General features: G+C 43.6%; 1 protein-coding gene across 3 annotated transcripts in view; it reads left to right on the top strand.

Moving 5' to 3' along the window:
* ptprk (protein tyrosine phosphatase receptor type K) overlaps positions 1-22,029 on the top strand; it is a 91,722-nt gene that overhangs the window by 39,931 nt on the left and 29,762 nt on the right. For all 3 annotated transcript variants that reach the window (XM_053445113.1, XM_053445112.1, XM_053445111.1), the window contains exons 2-10: positions 720-842; positions 9,000-9,160; positions 9,902-9,953; positions 10,041-10,099; positions 13,395-13,476; positions 15,055-15,170; positions 15,640-15,814; positions 21,342-21,454; positions 21,924-22,029. The exon at positions 21,924-22,029 is cut by the window's right edge and continues 75 nt beyond it. In XM_053445113.1, the coding sequence (XP_053301088.1) occupies positions 720-842; positions 9,000-9,160; positions 9,902-9,953; positions 10,041-10,099; positions 13,395-13,476; positions 15,055-15,170; positions 15,640-15,814; positions 21,342-21,454; positions 21,924-22,029 (987 nt within the window). The remainder of the gene's footprint in view (positions 1-719; positions 843-8,999; positions 9,161-9,901; positions 9,954-10,040; positions 10,100-13,394; positions 13,477-15,054; positions 15,171-15,639; positions 15,815-21,341; positions 21,455-21,923) is intronic.

The following is a 22,029-nucleotide window of genomic DNA, read 5'->3' as shown; positions in this document are numbered from 1 at the left end:
ATGAAAAGTGTTTCCTCAAGCACCGACAGCCATCCAAACGTTACATTTTCAAGAGAATATGAAGTTTTTCTATTTATTTGTGTGCAGTACAATTGTCATGATATATATCACTATCATACTTTTGTATATAGAAGATGTTATCCCTGTCGCCCACCCCTACAGAAGGGCACAGAGGACACAATGACCACTAACTCCCAGTGACTTGAATCAGATGCCACTCTGGCTTTTCTTCGCCGTATCGCTCCTTTTAGCCATTTTACCAACACAGGGACTCACGACACCACAGGGTCAATGAATCAGCCGGGCTAACATGCTATTCCTATAAGCAATATCGCCGGCACCAGCCGCGTATCACTGCAAGTTGATTGGTTTAGCTCGCCGCCGGGGACAAGTGGCGTCTCTCTGTATTAGCGCCACTTCCTGTTTCGGCGGATCCACGGGCGGCCAGCTCACACATGCGTGTCCCGGGGCGGCGGCGATGGGCTCAGATGATCAGCTGAAGGGCCCTGGTGGCTGAGTCAGAGGTGATCCTGACTGGCCCTGAGTGATGACTGTCGGAGCTCAGACTCCTGGTGCTTCATTAATGAGCCGAGACAAACACACACGCACACGCACACACACACAACACACAGCTTAAGTTTCACCGGATCAGACCAGAGAGGAAGATAAATAATTGTTTTTATGAGGTGAACTAAATCTTTTGTTGTTTCTCTTTGCAGGAAGTTGCACATTTGACGAGGGCTTCACTCAGTGTGATTACCAGCAGGATCCCTATGATGACTTCGACTGGACACACATCAACACCCAGGATGTGCCCTACGTGTCACCGCACCTGCCACACGGTAAAGATTTACCCTCTAACCCCCCAAACCTTCTCTTCTTCATGGGTTTTTAGTTGGTAGGAAAACAACAAAGCAACATTTCCTGTCTAAAAATCCTAAAAACTTTGAATCAAAACAAGTATTTAAGACCAAAAGCTTCACAAAATTATAGTAATATTAGATTTTTGTGACATAACTTTGTGTTTTTTCTTCTTTTATACGCCCTCAATCATCTGCAGCCCCCCCGATTAGTATAACGACCCTTTGGAGGTGACCACTGGATTTAAAATATAAAATAATGACACAATCAATTCATGATTATATGGTGAAGTTAAAACAACCTCAACTTCAACCAATGCAGCATTAAAACGCCTCCTCCAAGTTGGTTTCTCTGTATTAACAATGTGATTATGTAACATGTAATACATCAGTCAAAGAACAGTATATATGTTGGTGTTGTGGTACTTTTACCTCCTCCTCCTCTTCCTCTTTTCTCATCTTCTCTTCCTCTCCTCTTTAATCAGTTGTTTTTTCCCTCCTCCGTGATGATGATGAAGGGGAAATTAAATCTCTGTGCCTGAGGGCTGGGGGTCTAATTAACAGAATATGAGGTCGTTAATCAATGGCAGTGAACAGGGGAAGGTTGCCGACTTCACAGTGTTAAAAGCAAACTGTTATAAGAACAAGCAGCTCTGCAGGGTTGAGAATCGTTCAGCCTGTTTTTACACAAACCTAAATACCACGGGGTAGAAATGTCCACTGCTGTCCGAGGAATGACGGTGACCGTTAAAAAAGTCTTTCAGGAGTTTCTTCTCCACCTCCCTCATGTCCTCTCCTCCCTTCTTTTCCTGTCATCTCCTCCGCTTCTCTCATCCTTTCATTATGTCTCCTCTTGCCTTCTCCTCTCCTTTAATTCCCCCTTTTCCCCTTTTTTGACTCCTCTTCCTCTCCTCTCTCCTCTCTCCTCTTTTCCGTTTCCTTCCCGTCCTTTCGTCTCCTCTCCTCCCTTCCATCCCTCCGCTTCCCTCGTCCTTTCATTATGTCTCCTCTTGCCTTCTCCTCTCCTTTAATTCCCCCTTTTCCCCTTTTTTACTCCTCTTCCTCTCCTCTCTCCTCTCTCCTCTCTCCTCATTTCCGTTTCCTTCCCGTCCTTTCGTCTCCTCTCCTCTCTCCTCTCTCCTCATTTCCGTTTCCTTCCCGTCCTTTCGGCTCCTCTCCTCTCTCCTCTCTCCTCTCTCCTCATTTCCGTTTCCTTCCCGTCCTTTCGTCTCCTTTCCTCTCTCCTCATTTCCGTTTCCTTCCCGTCCTTTCGTCTCCTTTCCTCTCTCCTCTCTCCTCTCTCCTCTCTCCTCATTTCCGTTTCCTTCCCGTCCTTTTGTCTCCTCTCCTCTCTCCTCTTTCCTCTCTCCTCTCTCCTCTTTCCTTACCGTCCTTTCGTCTCCTCTCCTCCTCGTCTGTTGTGGAAGATTATGTCTTTGTTACCATGACAATGTAATGCCGTTATTTATCTCTCACGCTTATCATCATGACAACCCCGGCTCGCTGACATTTAGAGAAAGGTTCGGTTCAACACCAGCCTCTTTACGCTTTTCACACACACACACACCCACAGACACACACACATTTCCTCACAAAATGTGGTCCCGCATACATTTGAGGGATGACACAAGCCTCTCCTGCCTTGCCCAGTGGTACAAGGCCAAACTCTTGCATTTTTGCTGCTATTAATACCGAGAGGTGTCGCTTTGCAGGGAGGGCAGAGTTGGCAGCTTGAAGAGGTTAAATACCTTGCCCAAGAGCGCCTGGCATTAGCATAGGAGCGGCGGCCTGCAGAAGCTTTCGTGGAACGAGTCGGGGCACGAGGTTGGCACAGCAGGTTAATGATTTGGAGACGTCTCTTGCTGTGGGGGGGGGTTCAGAGCCTAAAGGTGTGGGAGCGTGAACTGACATTTGATGTGTTAATAGAGCCGGCAGGGAGAGCGGTGCACTGGATGGAAAACAACATGGCTGCAGGGGATTGCAGATACAACACTTGGCTAGGTTTTGTATTTGGACGCACTTATAGGAAATGGGTTGGGGGTTGCTAGCTTAAATGCCTTGCCCAGGGACACGTGGGTAACGGCCATTATTAGGATTGTTATTATCTCTGGCAATCATAGCCACCAGTAATTTAGAAGTACTCTGGCCTGGCTGGATGCTGAGTCCCTGAGGGCCTGACATGATTTTAGAGGAGCTAGTGGCACTAAACCCTTTTGGCTTTTGACCCCTAAAAACAAAGAGATACCGACGCCCTTTATTAAGGGGGGTTGTTAAGAGCGTTTGGCATCTGAAAGACCTGAGGGAGTTTATTTTGCTGATTACTAGTTCACAGGGTCATATATTGTCAAAGGTATTGGCAGAAGTAGAGGAGCCATCTTGTGGCTTCACGCCCAATCATCGGGAAGTTGAGCCAACAATTATACTTTTGTTCCTTATAACCTCCATCGATTCGTCCCAGTTGCTTATCGACCATTCGTGCTTGAGGCAGTATCGAGTGTGCAGGGATGGTTTGGCAGTTTTTTGTAATGGAGATAAAAACTCTTCTGTGTAATTTCTCTGAGGGTTGATGCTGGCAGGGTCTCGATGCTGCGCTGGCGTTGTGCGTCGTGCCAGTCGAACATTCATGGGCTGTGGTGCAGTGGCTCAGTGGACTAAAGCAGATACTCTTGACTCATAATGTTGTCAGCCAGTACCACTCTAAACCTATTTGGCATGCCTTGCTCCCCGCGCCTCCCTCTGTCCTCTTATTTCTCACTGTGTTCACTCTGGTGAAGAAAGAGAATAAAGGCATTTAAACTGCTGCAGAGCTGGTTCCCTTGTACACTGGGTGTTTTAAATAATGATCAAATAATGATGGACACAGCAGCTCAAACAGAGTTAATTTCAGAATCTCTTTGACATGAGTCCCTGCAAGAGCTGGACATTAAGCTCCAAGTTGCATTGGGTTGTGATATAACCACTCTGTTAGTTCAGTTACATCTAAATTAGACCTAGAAAGTTACATTTATTTGATTAGCATTCCTATAGAAATTTGTTGTTATTGTATTTTCAAGACAAAATACCGAATAATATCAGCTTCTCAAATGCTTTTTGTTTGTCTTACTTAATAATTGGATGATTGGTTAGCATTTTTCTTTGAAAACTGGGAGGTCGTAGTTTTAAGTATTTCCTTATTTTCATATATTATAGAGCAACTGATGGCTTTTATAAATCATCAAAACATTAAATGAATTATGCCATCATAATAACATTCATCAAAAATAAATCCTGAAAGGAACAATGGGATGAAAGGGTTGAAGTTTGAGCGGCACATTTTTCCAACCCTCGAAAAATAATACTTGATCATCGTAGAATTGACGTGGACACATGGGACGAAGAGCAGTGATTGGTCCGTAAACCTTAGAGGTCTCTGCAGTAAATCTGGCCACAAGGATGATGCATGAAAGACAAATCATCTCATGCATGCTTCCTTCTTGGTGTTCGGCGGGGAAAGTGCATTTCTGCTTTTTGAAGTAGCTGCTTTTAGCTGTTATTAGTGTTCTGTGGTTGAAATTGACTCCTTGAGGTCGTTAGCTAAACAGAAATTGGTCAGAACCCTAAAAGACTGAAAATCTAACGTTAGCAGGCTCTTGCTGCAGAACCGTGTCCTCTGTCTGCCACACTGCTGTTGTTCTGTATTTGACAAACTGTATCTGGGTCTTAAGGCTGTCAAGTACGTGTCTTTTTATTTTTTTTTTGCCTCGTCGTTATCTTGTGTTGTCGTTGGAGTGGTGGCCATTTTAGACGTTGGCAGTTCAGAGACATCAGCCATTTTAGAAACTGGCAGACTTTGGGTGTCAGATGTTCTTGGCATCACCAGGTCTGCTTCTATCAGTTTCATGTACTGTCAATCTTAATTAGTCATATTTCCCAGCGATGTATTTTCGTCTCAGAAGAGGTGTTATTAATGTTCAGTTCCCTCGCTGATACTGAAGAAGCATTTTAATGATTAGTAGATTTGACAGCCCTCTACTCTTACCAAATATCATCCACCTATTGCTAATCCACTTGTTGTTGTGATTTTGCAGCTTGCAGTGTTAAGATTATCTGAAGTGCTAAAGGTTATAGTATTGCCATGTTGTTGTGTCTTATTTTGACATATCTGGGGCCCACAGCCTGTTGGGAGTATTTTTAGCTGGCACACCATCTTGGCAGCCATCTTCAAGACACCTTTCTCATGTCACCATCTTGGTATCAGTGCCAGAAAAATAAAGGAATAGGAGTGACATCCATCGTGTGTTCATTTTGGACGGATGTAGATTGAGGGAGAGAGAGAGAGAGAGAGAGAGTGGTGCTGGCCTCGTCTTGTTTCTGGCCTGTTTGGCTGAAGTCCCGTTTGGACAGAGGCTTGTTAGTGACATTCAGAACCAGGAAGTAGGATTATTATAATACTTCAATGGCCGGGGGTAGAGATGTGTGTTGCTGTGGAGGTGGGGGGGTTGGGTGGTGGAAACGACAGGAGGAGGACAGAGGAGAAGTGCCAAACCAATAACTGGGATACATGTTTGATACGGAAAGGCTGTGTGTGTGTGTGTGTGTGTGTGCACCAGTTAAAAACCTGTTGTGTTCTGCTCTATGCTGCAGAGAACAGTGTTTTAGCACAGTAGATTAGCTAAACAATAACTGATAATCACCATTGTTCTGCAGCCTATTGTGAAGCGCATATTGTTTATGTTATAATTTGAAAAATAGAATTACCCAGAAGTGGTGCGTTTCTTTTATTGGCACACAGACATTGTGTTTTATTATATTAACCTTGTTTTATTTTCTTCAATTAATTCTATTCAATTGTATTTAATTTGGTCCTGTTCTGTTCTTCTTTGTTCGACTCCATTATGTTCCGTTTATTTATCATTTTTGTGATTGGGCACTGATCTCTTCTGTTTCTCTAACTCGTTGTATTATTTTTGATTATTTCACTTTTCAAGCGAAAACAGTGAAACAATGGGGGTAAAAATTCTGCCCCCTCCTTCCTAAATGAGACAATTTCATGCTTTTCTTTGTCGTATTGCAAATTAATTTTTTTTTGATTTTGTGGGCATTTAGTCAAATGAAACATTAATAAAACATTTAGCAACAAAGTTTGTTCTTTTGTTATTTTATGAACTAAACAATCTGTTAATTGAAAAAACTAAATCAGCAGATTTGTGAATAATGGAAAATAATCACTAGTTGCAGCCCATGTTAGTTTTTATTTATTTACGTTATATTTTGTTCAGTTTAGTTTTTTTTACTATCAGCCAATCCAGTAAATTCTCTGATCTGAGAAGCTGGAGACATCATCTGTTTTGCTTGAGGAATGACACATAATTAATCACTTGTCAAATACTGTCAATCCATCAATGTATGATAGTGGCTCTATTTATCCACCTCAATTGTTCAAACAGAAAAAATCACAACAGTGTTTTCCATTAATTATCTTGACAGTGGCAGCCAGACATCGTCTAATTCGTCTCACCACGGATTTACATAACAAACCTTTGCATAACAACTTCTAAACTTAGAGTATTGAACTGTTGCGTTATTGTAGAGCTGTGTTTCTCTCTATGACCCCCATGTCATAGTCCGACTACGTAGGTGGGCCTCTCAAAGCATCCATAAAGTTTTTACTGTCCTCAGCAGGCAGGGGGAACTTGTATTAACACCGCTAAAACCCGTCCTGTCCCTGTGACAGGCGTGTAGTTGTCTGTAGGCCTCACCTCAACACAACACCTGCCTGCCTCTGTGTACCTGTCATTCAGCTTAATGCAATCAACCCTCATCATTCACAGCTACCACCACAGTCAACAATCTAATCTGAGGGATTAACAGACACTATCGTGGCTACTGGTCACTTTTGTTACGATCACACGAGTGATAGTCTAAACAGAGATTATTTCAGATAATGTGAACGATCTCCATCCAGTGTCAGCGTGGACGTTCTCCTAGTCTGTGAGGAGCTAATGTGAGATTAAACATCAGGTAGGAAAAATATCACATTTCATCCCATTTCCCCCCCGGAGCGACATCTGGTTGAGCTCTTGAGCTGATTACTAGAACATCTGGATGGGGCTGGCTGATTTCGATAACGCATTATGCTGAGCTTCGTTTTTCCTGCTCTCATACTGTAGGTTTAAAGGTATAGCACTGGAAAACGAGGGAACCCTGTTAGCATAACAAAGCTAACTGATTTATGTTTGAGTTCAGCAGAGACGGGAGGAACATAATGCGAACAAAATAAGCAAAGCAGAGAAGCGTGGCCTCGGGGCCCCTCTGTGAAAATGCAACTAATAATGTTTCAGTGCTCCTCGCAGGTAATAATAATATGTTGCAGACTGTGGGAAACGAGTGCAGTTAACGGGCCTGTGCAAATTGGGTGGACTGGTTTCAACATGCCCTTTTTTGGCTGCAAGCTGATCATTATACATGATTCTGATGAAGCTTCACTAATATTAATTTTGTTGATCTGCCTCTCTTCTCTCACACATTTACATTTACCTTCGAGAGCGCACCGTTTATTTACAGAAGTGAAAGGAGAGACGGCAAAAAAAAAAAAAAAAAAGCCGAGGTTTTCATAAGAACATGAAAAGAGGATTTTTCTCTTCTCTGTTTATTTGTTTTCTACGAGTGAAGAAACAGCCGCACAATCATAAAGGAGAAACAAACGACCCAGTCATAGGAACGACGGTTTGTTTTATGTGTCGGGGGGGAGGGGGGACTGATTCTTCTACAGAAAGCCCAAAAGGAATGAAAGCAGAGAGACAACGTGCAAACATAAAAAGGGTGGAATCAAAGCTTTTTTGTTTCCATTAGATTAAAACTCACGGTTAGAAAACGTGAGCTAAGGAGGGAAGGCCAAACCGGGTGGGAAGGTACAACAGAGAACTGGGGGTTCCACGGAAATCTGGTGGCAAGAGGTTCGATTCCCAGGACTGACAATGTTTTAACAATAGTGTGTGACGATGGAGGACTTGACGATTGATTTGGGGTTTAAGGGCGATTGAACAGGAGTATGGAGGTCCAGCTGTATTCAACCAATCAGGAGATAGTCCTCAGCTGTCAATCATGACATTTCACTCAATTTAATATGATCAAATAACTAGTTAAAAACAAACTTAGCAGAAATATGAACAGCCTTAAATGCCTGGGTTTCTGAGTTAACGAGGGATGTATCCGATGCAGTGAGGGGTGTGCGCCCCCCCCCCCCCGTCTGTGACATGACACGACAACGTTCCGAGGTCTCACTCCGCTGGATTTATTGGAGCTGCAGAGACACTTGTCAGTGTAGCGTGAAGTTACAGAGTGGTGGTTCTCCTCTCACAAACAATCTTTGACAAGCACTGACAGGCGTGTGCAGAGAGCAGACACACCGACAACAGACGAGTTGAATTTTAAAACTATTATCAAGTTAATTACCAGCAGCTTATTCGACCACAAGCCGGAAGCAGCACGTTCGATATTTTAAATATTCAGCACCAGATAAAAATGAGAAATGTTTTTTAATGGTTATAAGCATCTGACCGTAGTAAACCTGTCCACGGGTCCACCAGCCACTTCCCCATATATCATAGCTTCTCTGTATATACCATCCATATGTCAGGTTGTTTGACAGATCCACTTCTAATTCAGATTCAAGGATTTTTATTTGTCAGCAAGTTCAGTGAATTGAAAAGTGACAAGCATCGCACAACTGTGGAAGAAACCCACAAAACCCACTAAAGAAATAATCTCAACAAAAACACAAACACACAACTTTAAGTTCAAATAATGTTCTCTGTTACCTTAAAGTAGATTCACTGACTTGAAACTTAATAAAATTAGGAAGTGGTGCCTGTGACACTTTGAGTTTCATAAAATGTTTTTCTATATGAGGATTTTGAATCTGAACTTTTCACCAACAAGTGACAGAAATATCTCAAACAGCTTTTAAAGGATTGAAGGGATTAACTTGTTATCACTAACTCTGAATTACAGGATTATTTAATACCCGACACCTGCGCCCTAAACAAACACTAAATCAGCTGAGGGGAATATCACAATTTTATACAACTAAGAAATGATCTTCATGTTGTGTGGGTGTCTCTTTCAATCTTTTGACCTTGTCTTTTTCTCCCTGTGCAGGTTCCTTCATGTACGTGGACGTCTCCCAGTACGATGTCGGCGAAAAGGCCCGATTCCAGCTGCCGGTCATGAAGGAGAACGACACCCACTGCATCGACTTCAACTATCTGCTCAGCAGCCCTGATGGCTCCAGCCCCGGCACCCTGAACGTCCTGGTGAAGGTACGAAACTTCCACCCACAAAAAATCCAGGATAAAGATAGAGTGGTATGTTTGTCTTAATGTGAGGCTGGTTTGATTTCATGCGACACACTGAAGTTTAAATGTGGAGATAAAGCTTTTTCTGTTCGTCAAAGTTAACTGTGGTCTGTATTTTATTAAATGTTACTGACTGCTTTGACTTAACCGAGACTAATTTACGACTTTTAAAAACAGCATACATGCCCCTTTACATCTTTGGCCATGTTTAAATCACAATGTTTAGATGAAATGTTTTGATTGACGTCAAGATTATTTTATTTTAAGGACAAAATGAATCAGATTCGACAAATTAGAAACGATCAAACTCCTCGTCTGTCATCTCCCCCTGGAAAAACAGCACATTTTCTTGTAAAGGTTAACAGGAGATTGCAGTTTATATTGGTTTTACCATTTACTGGCTCCGGCTGCCTATAAATATGATAAATTCAGTTCACACTGCAGATTATTTTCTGCAAACATCTTCTCTGCTGAAGTGTCCTTGAGAGAGATATTGTGTGGTTCACCCAGAGGATCCTTACTGACCTTTGACCATCCTGTTTGGAGGGACAAGCAAGAAACTGACTTGTAGAGATTTAATATATCACATATTGAATTTTGAACATGTTTTATAGGAAAAACAATAAATTGGTTGGACTTTAGTTATATAGATTTCCATTAGTGTGTGAAATATGTAATCTTTCTCTTGTGTGTCTCTCCCTCTAGGTGAACAAGGGTCCTTTGGCCAACCCCATATGGAACGTGACGTCCTACACCGGTAAAGACCATCTCACATTAAACCTCATCCATTCATATTCTGACACGTTGTGATTTTCATTCCCTTGACTCTGATGTTGTCGTCCAGGTAAAGACTGGCTGAGGGCTGAACTGGCTGTCTCCACCTTTTGGCCAAATGAATATCAGGTAACTCCCTCAAATTACAACCAACGGTCGTGTCATGTTGTGTTAATGCATGATTCCTTTGTCATGCATGTGCTGCTTTATTTCCAGTTGTGTTCATGTGACTACACTCAGACAAAACCCACACACACACACACACACACATGCAAACTCGTACACTTGCTGTGAGGCAGGCAGCTGATTTATTTGTGTTGACTGCGGCACAGGAGGTGACGACGAGGCTAGAAAAGACACTGGGGGAAAACTGTTTGTGTGTATTTGTGTGTCTGTGTGTGTAGTTTTACGTGTTTTTAATAATAATAAACACAAAAAATATAAGCTTCTCAGAGGTAACACGTATCGCAGGACAGTTGCAATTAATTTGATTATTGTCTGTCTCTTCTTCATTCTTAATTAATGTCAGTCAACCTGATCTGTCTCTCTTTTGTGTGCGTCTGTGTGTGTGTTGGCTGGTGTTGACAAATGTGTGCACATTGTCGGGTGGCTTGTTCTCGCAGGCCTACACACACACACACACACACACACACACTGATTATGTTAACACACACAGCCTGGGGACCATATAATATTACTGTAAGGCAAAGTGAGAAAGTATCCTCCAAATGGCCCATCTGGTGCCCCCCCTCCCCCCTCCCCCCCACCCTGGTGACTACGGGAGCAGATCACCGTCCTGAAACTCGTGTGTCAACATGTTTTAATTGAACATAATCATCTGGGTTTGCTGAGGCTCATGTAGGTTTTTCAGGCTATGAAACAGGTTATTAGATCTGTGGTTATGAAGCTATTTCCTATCACGTTGGAACATGTTTCTGTGTTAGCACTTTGGCTTGAGTCGTAATGAGACTGGTTCCACCACAGGGAAGACTCGCCACATGCAGACATGTGTAGACGCGCGGGCACACACACACAGACACACACACACACACACACACAGATACACACACAGACACACACACACACATGGCTCTGTTTAAGTAGACCTTGTTATTACTTTTTTGTCTTTATCTCTTTTATTTGATCACATGAGGCGAATGAGGATTCCTCAACAATCACGAGTTAACCCAACTCAGATTTAAATTCCTTCTGTATCAAGAACTGCTGTGATTAGTCTGTTAATCAGTAATTTATTAGCTTTAGAATATTAAGTTATTTACGGTTAAAGAAATTAGTCATTTTAAAAACGTGGTATCAGATACTTACGATACTTGTTTGCTGATACCCGACTGTTTTGGACTTTAAATAACTACGCACTGGTATTAAAGTTTTTGGACATTTCATACACAACATTCTACTTTTATTTCCAGTGAGTTTCTGCCAAGGTTGTCTTTCATTTACATCTCTGTTCAAAATCCCACTGCTGTTTTTCATCCCCCCCGGTTTAACATATATTTCCTCAAGTAAACACAAGTGCGTGTGTGGAGACAGGTGGCGCCTCGCCCCAGCTGCCATATCTGAGGATTCAGACTATAACAGGCCCCTCCCTGCAGGTTTAAGCATTTTTGATTCAGTGCCCGTACTTGCATACATCAAAAAATGATATATGTGATTGTTTGATAAGAGGATGCTCGGCGTTACCCAGCCCGACTCTGGAGTGATGATGTGTCAGAGCTCAGCCTTCAGCGTTTCACAGCCGCGTTGCCAACACAAGCTATCAGTAACCCTCATCTCACTTCAAATGAATTATAATCGGACCGCACCAATTTATAACGTGTAACCATTATCTCTCAGACACGCTCCTGAGAAAGGTTCGAAACCGCACAGTGATGACATGAGACCTGACCTGATCACGGCCCCGGCTTATTTATACTGAAGTAGATCTAGAAAGAAGAGAAAGTTTTAAACTCGAAGGAGACGTTGGATTTTTCGTGGCGTCTTCCAAAACAAACGTGTGCATAATGACAAGCGATGATAGGCAGCGTGTGGAGGGAGAGACGGGCGAGTGAGCGGGCGAGGGAGAGACGGGCGAGCGAGCCGGTCCTCACACAGACAGAGACGAAGGTATTAAAAGTCAACTGATGACTTTCTGCCGTGCTCCGCGCTGAGCGATGGGTGAAAGATGATGGGAGCGAGAGACAAGATGGATTGGTGGAGGAGGGAGGCAGTGAGGGGGGGTGGGGGTGGGGGAGTGTGTGACAAGCAGGGGGGTGATAAGCTATGGGTAAACAGTTCACGGCAGATTTCCTTTTACAGGTGATGAATGACAACAACGGCTCACCCCCTCGCTCTCTCTCTCTCCCTCTGTCACTCTTCTGAGAGCGACCCCCGCTCCCTCCTCCTCCTCCTCCTCCCCCTCCTCATTTCAGTGCTCCACTCTGAGTAAACACTCTTGGAAAACAGAGGAGATGGAAAAAGAGAGAAATTAAGGGGCTGAGAAATGTTTATAAAAGGGGAGGACGATGAGCAGAGGGAGTAGGAGGGCGAACACATGGACGAGGAGGAGCTGGGGGGGGGGGGGGGGGGGGGTGAGTTGGTTGAGATGGATGAGGATGAGGAGAATCTTCTTCATACAGGTGTGTGGGCGCTGAAGATTAGAAATCCATTAAATCTTTGTGTATTTGGTCTCCCACGTTTTTAAACAATGGGTCAAAGTCGAAAATCCTCCATTGTGCAGCAGAACAAAGTACGTTCTGGGGATCATTGTAGTTGTGGAGATATTTCAAACAACCATTGTTACAAATAAAAGTATAGAAATTTGTGTGTACGTGTTATTTTTGCCACTGAAGAAGCAGATTTAGCAAAACAAGTCGCGTACAGATACAACAAAGCCGAAAAAGACAGAATGGGAGGATAATGAAAAACAAATATAGGGGCTCTCACATTTTTACTCTCCACCTCACCACATTGGCTTTCACTACTTATTATCATTTCTTTGGCAGCCATTTTGTGTGTACCAAAGGAGATTACTGTGATCCAGCAGAAAGTACCTCATTTATCCTTTTTCCTGATTTGTTGGCCCTGATTTTGTAAATCCAGCTGCAGTCAGGACGGCAGCTTTGTATTTATCCAGTTTGATGGATCCACTCTGAATCATCACAGAACACCATGCTGGTGTTCTGTGATGATTCAGAGTGGATCCATCACCAGGCACAGTTTATGATTTTGGTTTGTGATTTGCAAGCAGGGCCTTTGTCGGTTATGTCATTTCAGTTGCAGACATTTTTAGCTTTTGTTGTATTTGGTTGTTTTTCGTACACTTTGAATTCTCCCACTGCTCTGACGGGTGATTTCCTTCTTTCAGCTCTTTGCAAAGATGTGTTTTGTAAATACACATAAACACAGATACCCTCTCTTTCCACAGGTCATATTTGAAGCCGAGGTGTCGGACAGCAAAGCCGGCTTCATCGCCATCGATGACATCCAGGTGCTCAGCTACCCGTGCGGTGAGTCATTAGCATGCCAGCAATTAGTCCTAGCTCGCTGAGTAGACGCTGATGGCTTTGGCCACTAATTAGACTGTACCTGGGATGGTTTTCTGTTGCAGCCGAATGGGTAGATAAGTGGGAAGGTGACACCGTGGAGAGGAGGGGATGCGAAGGCAAGACGTGGAGATAGAAATGAGAGGAATAGAATAAAAAAAAAGAGAAGAGGAGAGCAAGAGATTGTGAGAGGGAGAGAAAGAGGGAACAGGAGAGAGTGAAGCGGGAAATGAGACAGTATTAGGGCAATCATGGAGGGAGAAGATTTTGACCACTCAGCACTTTCTCTCCTCTCTCTTAGACACACACACACACACACACACACACACACACACACACACACACACACACACACACACACACACACAGAGAAGCGAACAGTAGCTGTCTTGTCTGATGCTGACAGGAAAGAGATGAGGGCTGCGATCCATTTTAAATTCTCACTCTGTGTCGAGTCTCCTTCTCTCCTTTGCTTGAGTGTTTCCCTGCTACCCCCCCCCCCCCCCCCCCCCCCCCCCCACACACACACACACACAATAAAAGAGTTGTGACGATGAACTGTATCTGTTAACAGACTCGTGTGTTAATTCAAAGCCAGGGGGGCCGGCTCCTGGAGGGTCCCTATATGTTTTTTTGAAAGGAAGCAATTACAACTCCTTTTGGTCATCTGTCTCGCGGCGGCACCGAAATCTTTCACGACAATTTTTGTTTCTTAATAGATTCTATCGATTATAAGTCGGAGAGATAAACTGTCTCGGTACAGTTTCTGATGTCCCGGTATCACCGCTGCACTCGTCTCTGTCACAGCTCGTCGATATTCCCTCTGAAAGAAAAATATCTGCACATTAATTTTGTCTGTGAAGCAAAGCGAGATTCTGAGTAATTATAAAAAAAGAAGCGCCTCAGTCTTTTGAGGTCAGAGGAGCAGCACTCCTAATAGGAAGGAGCTCGTATTTGAAAAGGAATTAGTACTTAGTCTCCACAGTGGAAGCATTCATTCTCACAGCTGCATTTCTGGACACACAGGTTTGTGTGTGCATGAATGCATGTGTGCAAGCTTGTGTGTGTGTGTGTGGATGGGTGTGTGTGTTTTTCATTCACCGGGGGAGCTGCTATGTATGATTGCAATCACCTCCCCGGAATAAAAATGTCATAGCCGAGCTGCGTCTTCGGGGTTTAAAGCCTCATCTCATATTTTAGCGTAGTGTTTAAGAACTGGAGGCTATGTGAATTATACACACTGGATGTGACATTGATGTTTCCTCCCAGTGGCAACGCAGCGTTTCATCTGACTCCGGTAAAATCTAATCGCAGTAATAATGAACACACTCCTCAGGGACATAAAGAGGCCTGTAAATGTGTACGTGTGTCCGTGATAAGCCGACCTGTTTGTATCTATAGCTCCCTGTGGCCCCGTCGCCTCATTTCCATTTAGCCGACTCAATGAAATGAAACTGAAAAACATTTTGAAACACGGAATAATACAACCTTTGCTTTGATTTCATTCTAATATCCCTGCTTGACCATTTCCCCCCTCTGCAGATAAATCTCCTCATTTCCTGCGTCTCGGGGACGTGGAGGTGAACGCTGGACAGAACGCCACGTTCCAGTGTATCGCCACGGGAAGAGAAACGTCCAACAACAAACTCTGGCTGCAGGTAAAGCTACACACAAACACATGCACACTTTCTTTACCTATAGAAGTGTGTGTTGAAAGAGTTTGTACACAATATTTTCGCAGTTCCGATGAAGGTTTGGTTTTATTTGAGATTCGTGTTTTTTTAGATATCTGCTCTTCTCACAGTGTTCATCTCTCTCAGACACACACACACACACACACACACGAACACACACACACACACACACACACACACGTCTCCAGGCCATACATCCTACCAGCTAACATGATTAAGACTTTAATAGCTCCTGATTTCATTATGGCTCTATTGTAGTCATGACCTTCAAACCTGCTGTCAGTTAGGCAGACAGGGGGGTGTGTGTGTGTGTGAGTGAGTGAGTGAGTTGTCCAGTGCTGCCTTGTGACCTTGAGCAAGGCAGTTAACCATTCACGACCCCTGCAGCACCTGATCTATCTGTCTGTGTGTCTGTGTCTTGTCTGTGATTCAGAGGAGAAACGGAGAAGATATTCCCGTGGCTCTGACCAAGAACATCAACCACCGACGCTTTGCCGCCTCCTTCCACCTGAAGGAAGTCACCGGTCAGGACCAGGACTTGTACCGCTGCGTCACCCAATCAGAGCGCGGCTCGGGGGTGTCCAACTTCGCAGGGCTCATCGTCAGAGGTGAGGATTTTATTCACGATACTTTGTTTGTTGACGTTTTGTTGTTTTTCGGGGTCCAAATAAAATGTGACACCACTTGTTGTTTTTGTGAGAAACCTCGACAGTGGCTCAGCCAAACATTGGACAGTTTCTATTTGTTGGAGGGTTTATTTAAATCATGACCCTGTTTGTTGACCACATTTGTGTTTTGTTTTTTTATACATATATTTTGTGAAAATGACAAACTTTGCACTGCAACTTTTAGAATGTCAAACATCTTTCCAATCAGATGCACATTCACTGTGTCGGGCTAATGAGGAGAAGTGGTGTGTGTGTGTGTGTGTGTGTAGTGTCTGCACGCCAGCCTTGCGTCTTTTACTGTGTGTGTGTGTGTCTGTGTTTGCCTGCTGCAGTTGTGAAAATGTGCACATGTTGTGTGTGAATGGAAAATGTGTGTGTTTTTGTGTGTGTGTGTGTGTCTGTGTGTGCTCTAGCTGTCATATGCAGCTGACATGCGGTTAATAAGGTGTCACCAATGTGTGTTTGAGACGGGATGCTTTATTCATTCACATCCAATAGCTTACATATTCGATTCATCTCCCAGAGAGAGGGGGAGGGGGAGGGCAAAGAGAGAGAGAGAGGGGGTAAAGGCAAAAAGAGATTCAGAAAGAATGATACCGGAGTGACAGAACGGAAGGAGGGAGGGAGGAGGGGGGGGTGCAAACAGAGGAAGTGGAGATGGTGAGAAAAAGTTAAATGTAAATAGTCAGCTCATTATCCCCGAGAATATCCATATCAGAATCAGGAATGTGTCTGAATATGTGAACAGCTGAGCGGAGACGTGTTTATTATTCTGCATAAGAGATGGCAGAGGAGAATGAAATGACAAAATCAAAGCAGGAGGCATGAATATGAATATTAGCCGGTGTGGCTAAGATTCAGGAGCTTGATCACTGTCCGGTGGAGGCGTGAAGGGTCCGAGCGGGACGCCAACACAGCCGGGGCGAGTGTTCGAATCCACACTGGGAATGAAGAGGTGAAGATCTGGAGGAGTTCTAGAGATACACTCTCTCTGCAGGACCTTGCTGATTTAGTAAGAATACATAAGTGGCTAATGTTTATTTATTGTGAGGCTCTTTCTTGGAAATATGAGAAGGCGAAGATGATGGAGATGAGGGAATCTGCACAGCAGGAGATGTGTGTATGAACATGAATAGGACCAATCTACATATATGAAAATAGATTCAGGTTCAATAAGATGCATGGAGTGAGCAGGGCAGCGTTTCATGGCCGGGGCGTTGAAAAGCTGCCACTTTCGCAATCTGTGAAAAATATGCTTTTGGAGCTCGGAGGGATATTGGTGATTATGAATATTGATCCGGAGCCTGGCTGTTAGAGAGATATCACAATAAAGGAGGAGAACGAGCACTGCATGTGTAACTGCGGAGGGAGAGGAGCCTCATGTTTATTTATTAGCAATATCAGATGGGAGATGAGAGCCAGAGAGAAATCAAAGAAACAGGGAATGTGTTTATTTTCGCTTCTTGAAAAGTGCGCGAGTCGGAGATTCTCAGCTTCCTGCAGGACGTTGACGGCCGTGGATGTGGACAGAGTTAAACTGCATTGCTAATGATTTTTTAATCTGAATATTTAAATATTGATCTATAACATGAGGGGGGGGGGGAGGAGATCACGGATGGGATGATACTGGAGGAATCTGGTAGGATTCTGGAGAACAAGAAAAAGAGGGAGAAGGAATTGCAGAAGAGCTGCCAGAATTCGACTTTTGTACGTTAGGAGATGTTTGGCAGGAGGACAGAAAACCAGGGTTTCATCTTCAAAGCCTGGGAAGTGGTTGGTCCGCTGGGGGCCGGCAGATTGCCTCGGTGCAGGTACACACAGGCCCGCTCCATTGATAAGCCTGGGAAGTGGTTGGTCCGCTGGGGGCCGGCAGATTGCCTCGGTGCAGGTACACACAGGCCCGCTCCATTGATATTTATGACATGCAGATGACAGAGATGGTGCGAATAGCTTCTCGCTCCGTGTCCGGGGGGGCTGTCGAGATCACAGAGGAGAAGCACAGTTTTCTAGACAGAGAGGTGCATCATGGGAGCAGGAGCGGGGGGGACATGGGAATCCCAGATCACACTTGAAGATATTGTTTCCCCCCCCAGGAAGCAAATATGTGACAAAAAACACACTTATCAGTAAAATGACATTCTATTGGTATGTATGTGTATGTAAATATGTATGTGTGTATTTGTATGTGTGTCTACAGTATGTATGTGTGTGTTTGTGTGTGTATATGTATGTATGTAAATATGTGTATATGTAAGAATATGTATGTGAACATAACTGCATTTGAATGTGTGTCTGTATATGCATGCGTGTTTATGTCAGCTTGTGTGCAAGTGTGTGTGTGTGTGTCTGTGTGTGTGTCATTGGTGATTTGGTCAAAGCCGAGCTCTAATAAAGCTATGCCCTCTGGTTCCTACGGTGACACAGCGCATCATCACGCCAGCTCGTATCTTGCACTGGCACAAACACACACAGGCACAAACACACACAGGCACAAACACACACGGGCACAGGCACACACACAAACACACACACACACACCGATACCCAATACATCACCATGCCAGCTTGCATTACACACAACTCATGGCCTAAAAAGCTCGGCAGCATTTCTGTCACACACATGCATGCACACAAACACACACGCATTAACTTAAGCGGACAAACAACTGACTTGAATTTAGACAACTGTCTTAAACCGGTAATGGTCGACTTCTAAAAATGTCATTTTCTTCCTTTTAACCTATCACACACACAAACGCACAAACACACACACTTCCTCTCACTCTAAGTGATGGTGACAGGTGGAGCTCGAGGCCTTATGGAACTACAGGAAACCCGCGACCACTGGTGGCTGTCGATCCGACTGAAACACACACACACACACACACACACACACACACACACACACACACACACTTACTCATACACGGCCTCCTCTGGTCCTGGAGGTCAGACGTCCTCCAGTGAGAACCACAGTGATGTCAGCAGCACTCTGGGAAAGCTAAACTTTATTGACAAGGTTGCTGACGATGGACAACAAAAGCAGAACATGCCTAGTGGGCAGCGATGAAATATATTTGTCGTCTTTCTTTTCTTTTTTCGCGTTTATTCACTTCATCTTAAATCATCCACCAAGGCCTCAGGAGTCATATTTTGTTATTAATGTTAATACCATTGAAGAAAGTGAAAACAAATGAATCAAGGAGACGAGTGAGGTCAGAAACGATTCGCACACTTTTTGACGTTTTCCCGATGTTGATTTGTTTTGTTATTATCATTTAGATTTGACCTAAAAAGTGACAAATGATGAGAGGGTTCACACGTGATTAATAATAAAAAAGATGCTGACAACAAACCCATCTCAAAAAACAACACCATTGATGATTTGTTATGTTTTTTTGTTTTTTAGGTCAACCGCTCAAATGACAAGTGATGAGAATAATAAAAGAAAGAGAAATGAAAAGCACGAGCCGGTTCCAGCTCAATCTCTGGAGTCACATAATGACCCACTTTAATTCTTTACTGTTTCATTCTTATGTCTATTATTCATCTTTTAGATATTCAATAGATTTTTTTAAAGTAGAACACAAACATGTATTCAGGTTAACACACATAGCGTGTAGGGCGAACCCACTGTTTTGTTGGTTTGAATAAATCTTAGTGAGTTTTATTTCTTTATTTGTTTATTAATCATCAAGTTGTTTACTTTGTGTATTTGATGGCGTCTGGAGCTGACATAGTGTTGACGTTGTTGGTTTTTCTGAAGTCACTTCAACATTCATTATGAGAATTTGACTGTGTGTGTGTGTGTCTGTGTGTGTGCTTGCGTTGTGTTGCAGGTGCTGTCAACCTAGTGTTTCATCTTTTGCTATAAAAACACTTCCCTGTCTGCACCATTCTGACAGCCACACACACACACACACACACACACTAAAAGTAAACACAAACACTCGCATCCAGAGAAAAAGAGACAACAGCAATGCAAAATATAACTATTAATGGAACCAATTGCACAGTAACACAGACACACACACACACACACACACACACACACACACACACACACACACACAATTTGGATAACGATCACTTTGATATGATATGATAGATGCTGGTTTGCAAAAAAAAGATTGCACAGCAGTGTGTTTGTGCCTGAAAGATTAAATCAGGATAATTTACTGTATGTGAGACAAATCAAAGTGTGTGTGTGTGTGTGTGTTTGTGTGTGTGAGATTAATGCCTGTGTTGATCTGCATGTGTGTAAAGTATGTCAACCTTTGATGCAACGTGTCTTAAGGTTGTGTGTGTCAGTGTGTTGCACTTGTTGGACTTGTCAATCACAGGCGTGTGACAGTTTGCTCTGATACACTCAAGTACAAACACACACACACAGTATTTTTGTCATAGAGAGTTTTCACAACACATGTTCAGGTTGGTACGGTGGTAAAGTGGAAAGCACTCACAGCAAAGTGGTGCCGGTTCAAATCCCAGGTGATTTCTGTCACTGTGTGGGTTTTCTACACAAGTTGGAGAGAAAAACAAATGGTTAAACTGTTTTTACCGAGCAGAAGAGTGCAGGAAGAACCCAGACGTATTTATATTGCAGTTATCGAGCAATTACTCTTCACAGCCCCCCCCCCCCCCCCCCCGCTCAGACAGGCACCTCATTACTGAAGTGCAATGTTAATCTCATGTCTGAATGAGCACACCAGTCACTTTAACATAAAAGTCAGGAGGGCCGTCTGCCTGGGTCGGACCACACTGACATGTTCACGTCTCTCTCTCTCAACACAAGAGTCTGAATTGAATGCCACGAGATACACGATAAGGCTGCAGCAGGTAAAGGATGATAAGAAAATCCACCCCCCCACCTATAAAAAAAAAAGCACTGTGAAGGGCCAATTTTAGGTTTGTGCGTGGGGGGGGGGGGTGCACGAGAGGTTAACTCAGCATTTGTCCTCCTCTCCGCCTGTGCACCGACGGACTTCATTATCAGGATCCTGTGTGTAATAACAATAAATGAGGAAAACCTATGAGAGGATTTATTGGACCAATCCAGGGGAGGACGGGGGGGGGGCATCTCCTGCTCGTGATCATTAATTATAGTTTCAACAGAAACAGTTTTTAGAATCCATCACTCCTGAGCCTGTAATCACTCTTCTTCTCCTTCTCCTTCTTTCAAATCATTAATTCTCAAACTCATCACAGCTTCTCATCGGTGCCTCCTCTTCCTCATCAACCACCAAATAAACCAAATCAATCATTCAGGATAGAGGCCATTATTTATGTGTGTGTTTCAGATATTTGTTTGAGATCTGACTCTACCTATCCGTGACACTGACGAGGCGTCTTGCTTCTTGTCGCCTCAGCTCTCCTCTGTTATCGTGTGACCTCGTTTCATTGTCGTTCATTCATCTCTTTTTGAAAACCACCATTCACGACCCCGTTCATTGTTTTCTCTCCCCAGAGCCTCCGCACCCCATCGCCCCCCCCCAGCTGCTGGGCGTCGGCCCGACCTACCTCCTGATTCAACTCAACGCCAACTCCATATTTGGAGACGGACCTATTATCCTGAAAGAGGTTTGTTCCTCTATGAGAGTTTTTTAAACAATAGACCTGTATGTAACAACACCCATTTAACCCTGTAAAGAAAATACAATATAAATCCCAAAGGATGTGACCGTCCCCAAGTTCATTTGATTCTCTCACTGAGTCGTATGGTTTGTGGAGAGCAGGGAAATAAACAAATCTAAAATTGTTTTATGATTTCATAATTTATAAGTAACGGTTCCACCTCATCATCAGTCCCAGAAGATAAATCCTCTCTTTCTGACATGTAGCTAAATGGCAAGTTAGGACTGAGATCGTTTAGTTTTAAAATGTTGTTTTAAAACTAAAAATGTAATGTGTTTATTAAGCCTCAGCATAAAAGATTAGTGCCGCTCTTTTCGTTTTAGTTTCCTCAAGGAAACCCAACATCAACACTCAAGTTCTAATTAATACTAAGCAGCCATAACAGGGAAATACTTGATCTCTGCTGCCCCTTCAGGTCGAGTACCGTATGACATCCGGCAGCTGGATCGAGACTCACGCCGTCAACTCTCCCAACTACAAGCTGTGGCATCTGGACCCGGACACGGAGTACGAGATCCGAG

Source organism: Pleuronectes platessa, chromosome 17, assembly GCF_947347685.1.
Source record: "Pleuronectes platessa chromosome 17, fPlePla1.1, whole genome shotgun sequence".
NCBI lineage: Eukaryota > Metazoa > Chordata > Actinopteri > Pleuronectiformes > Pleuronectidae > Pleuronectes > Pleuronectes platessa.
The sequence above is the reverse complement of the archived record's forward strand: the minus strand, read 5'-3'. Positions and strand labels throughout refer to the sequence as shown.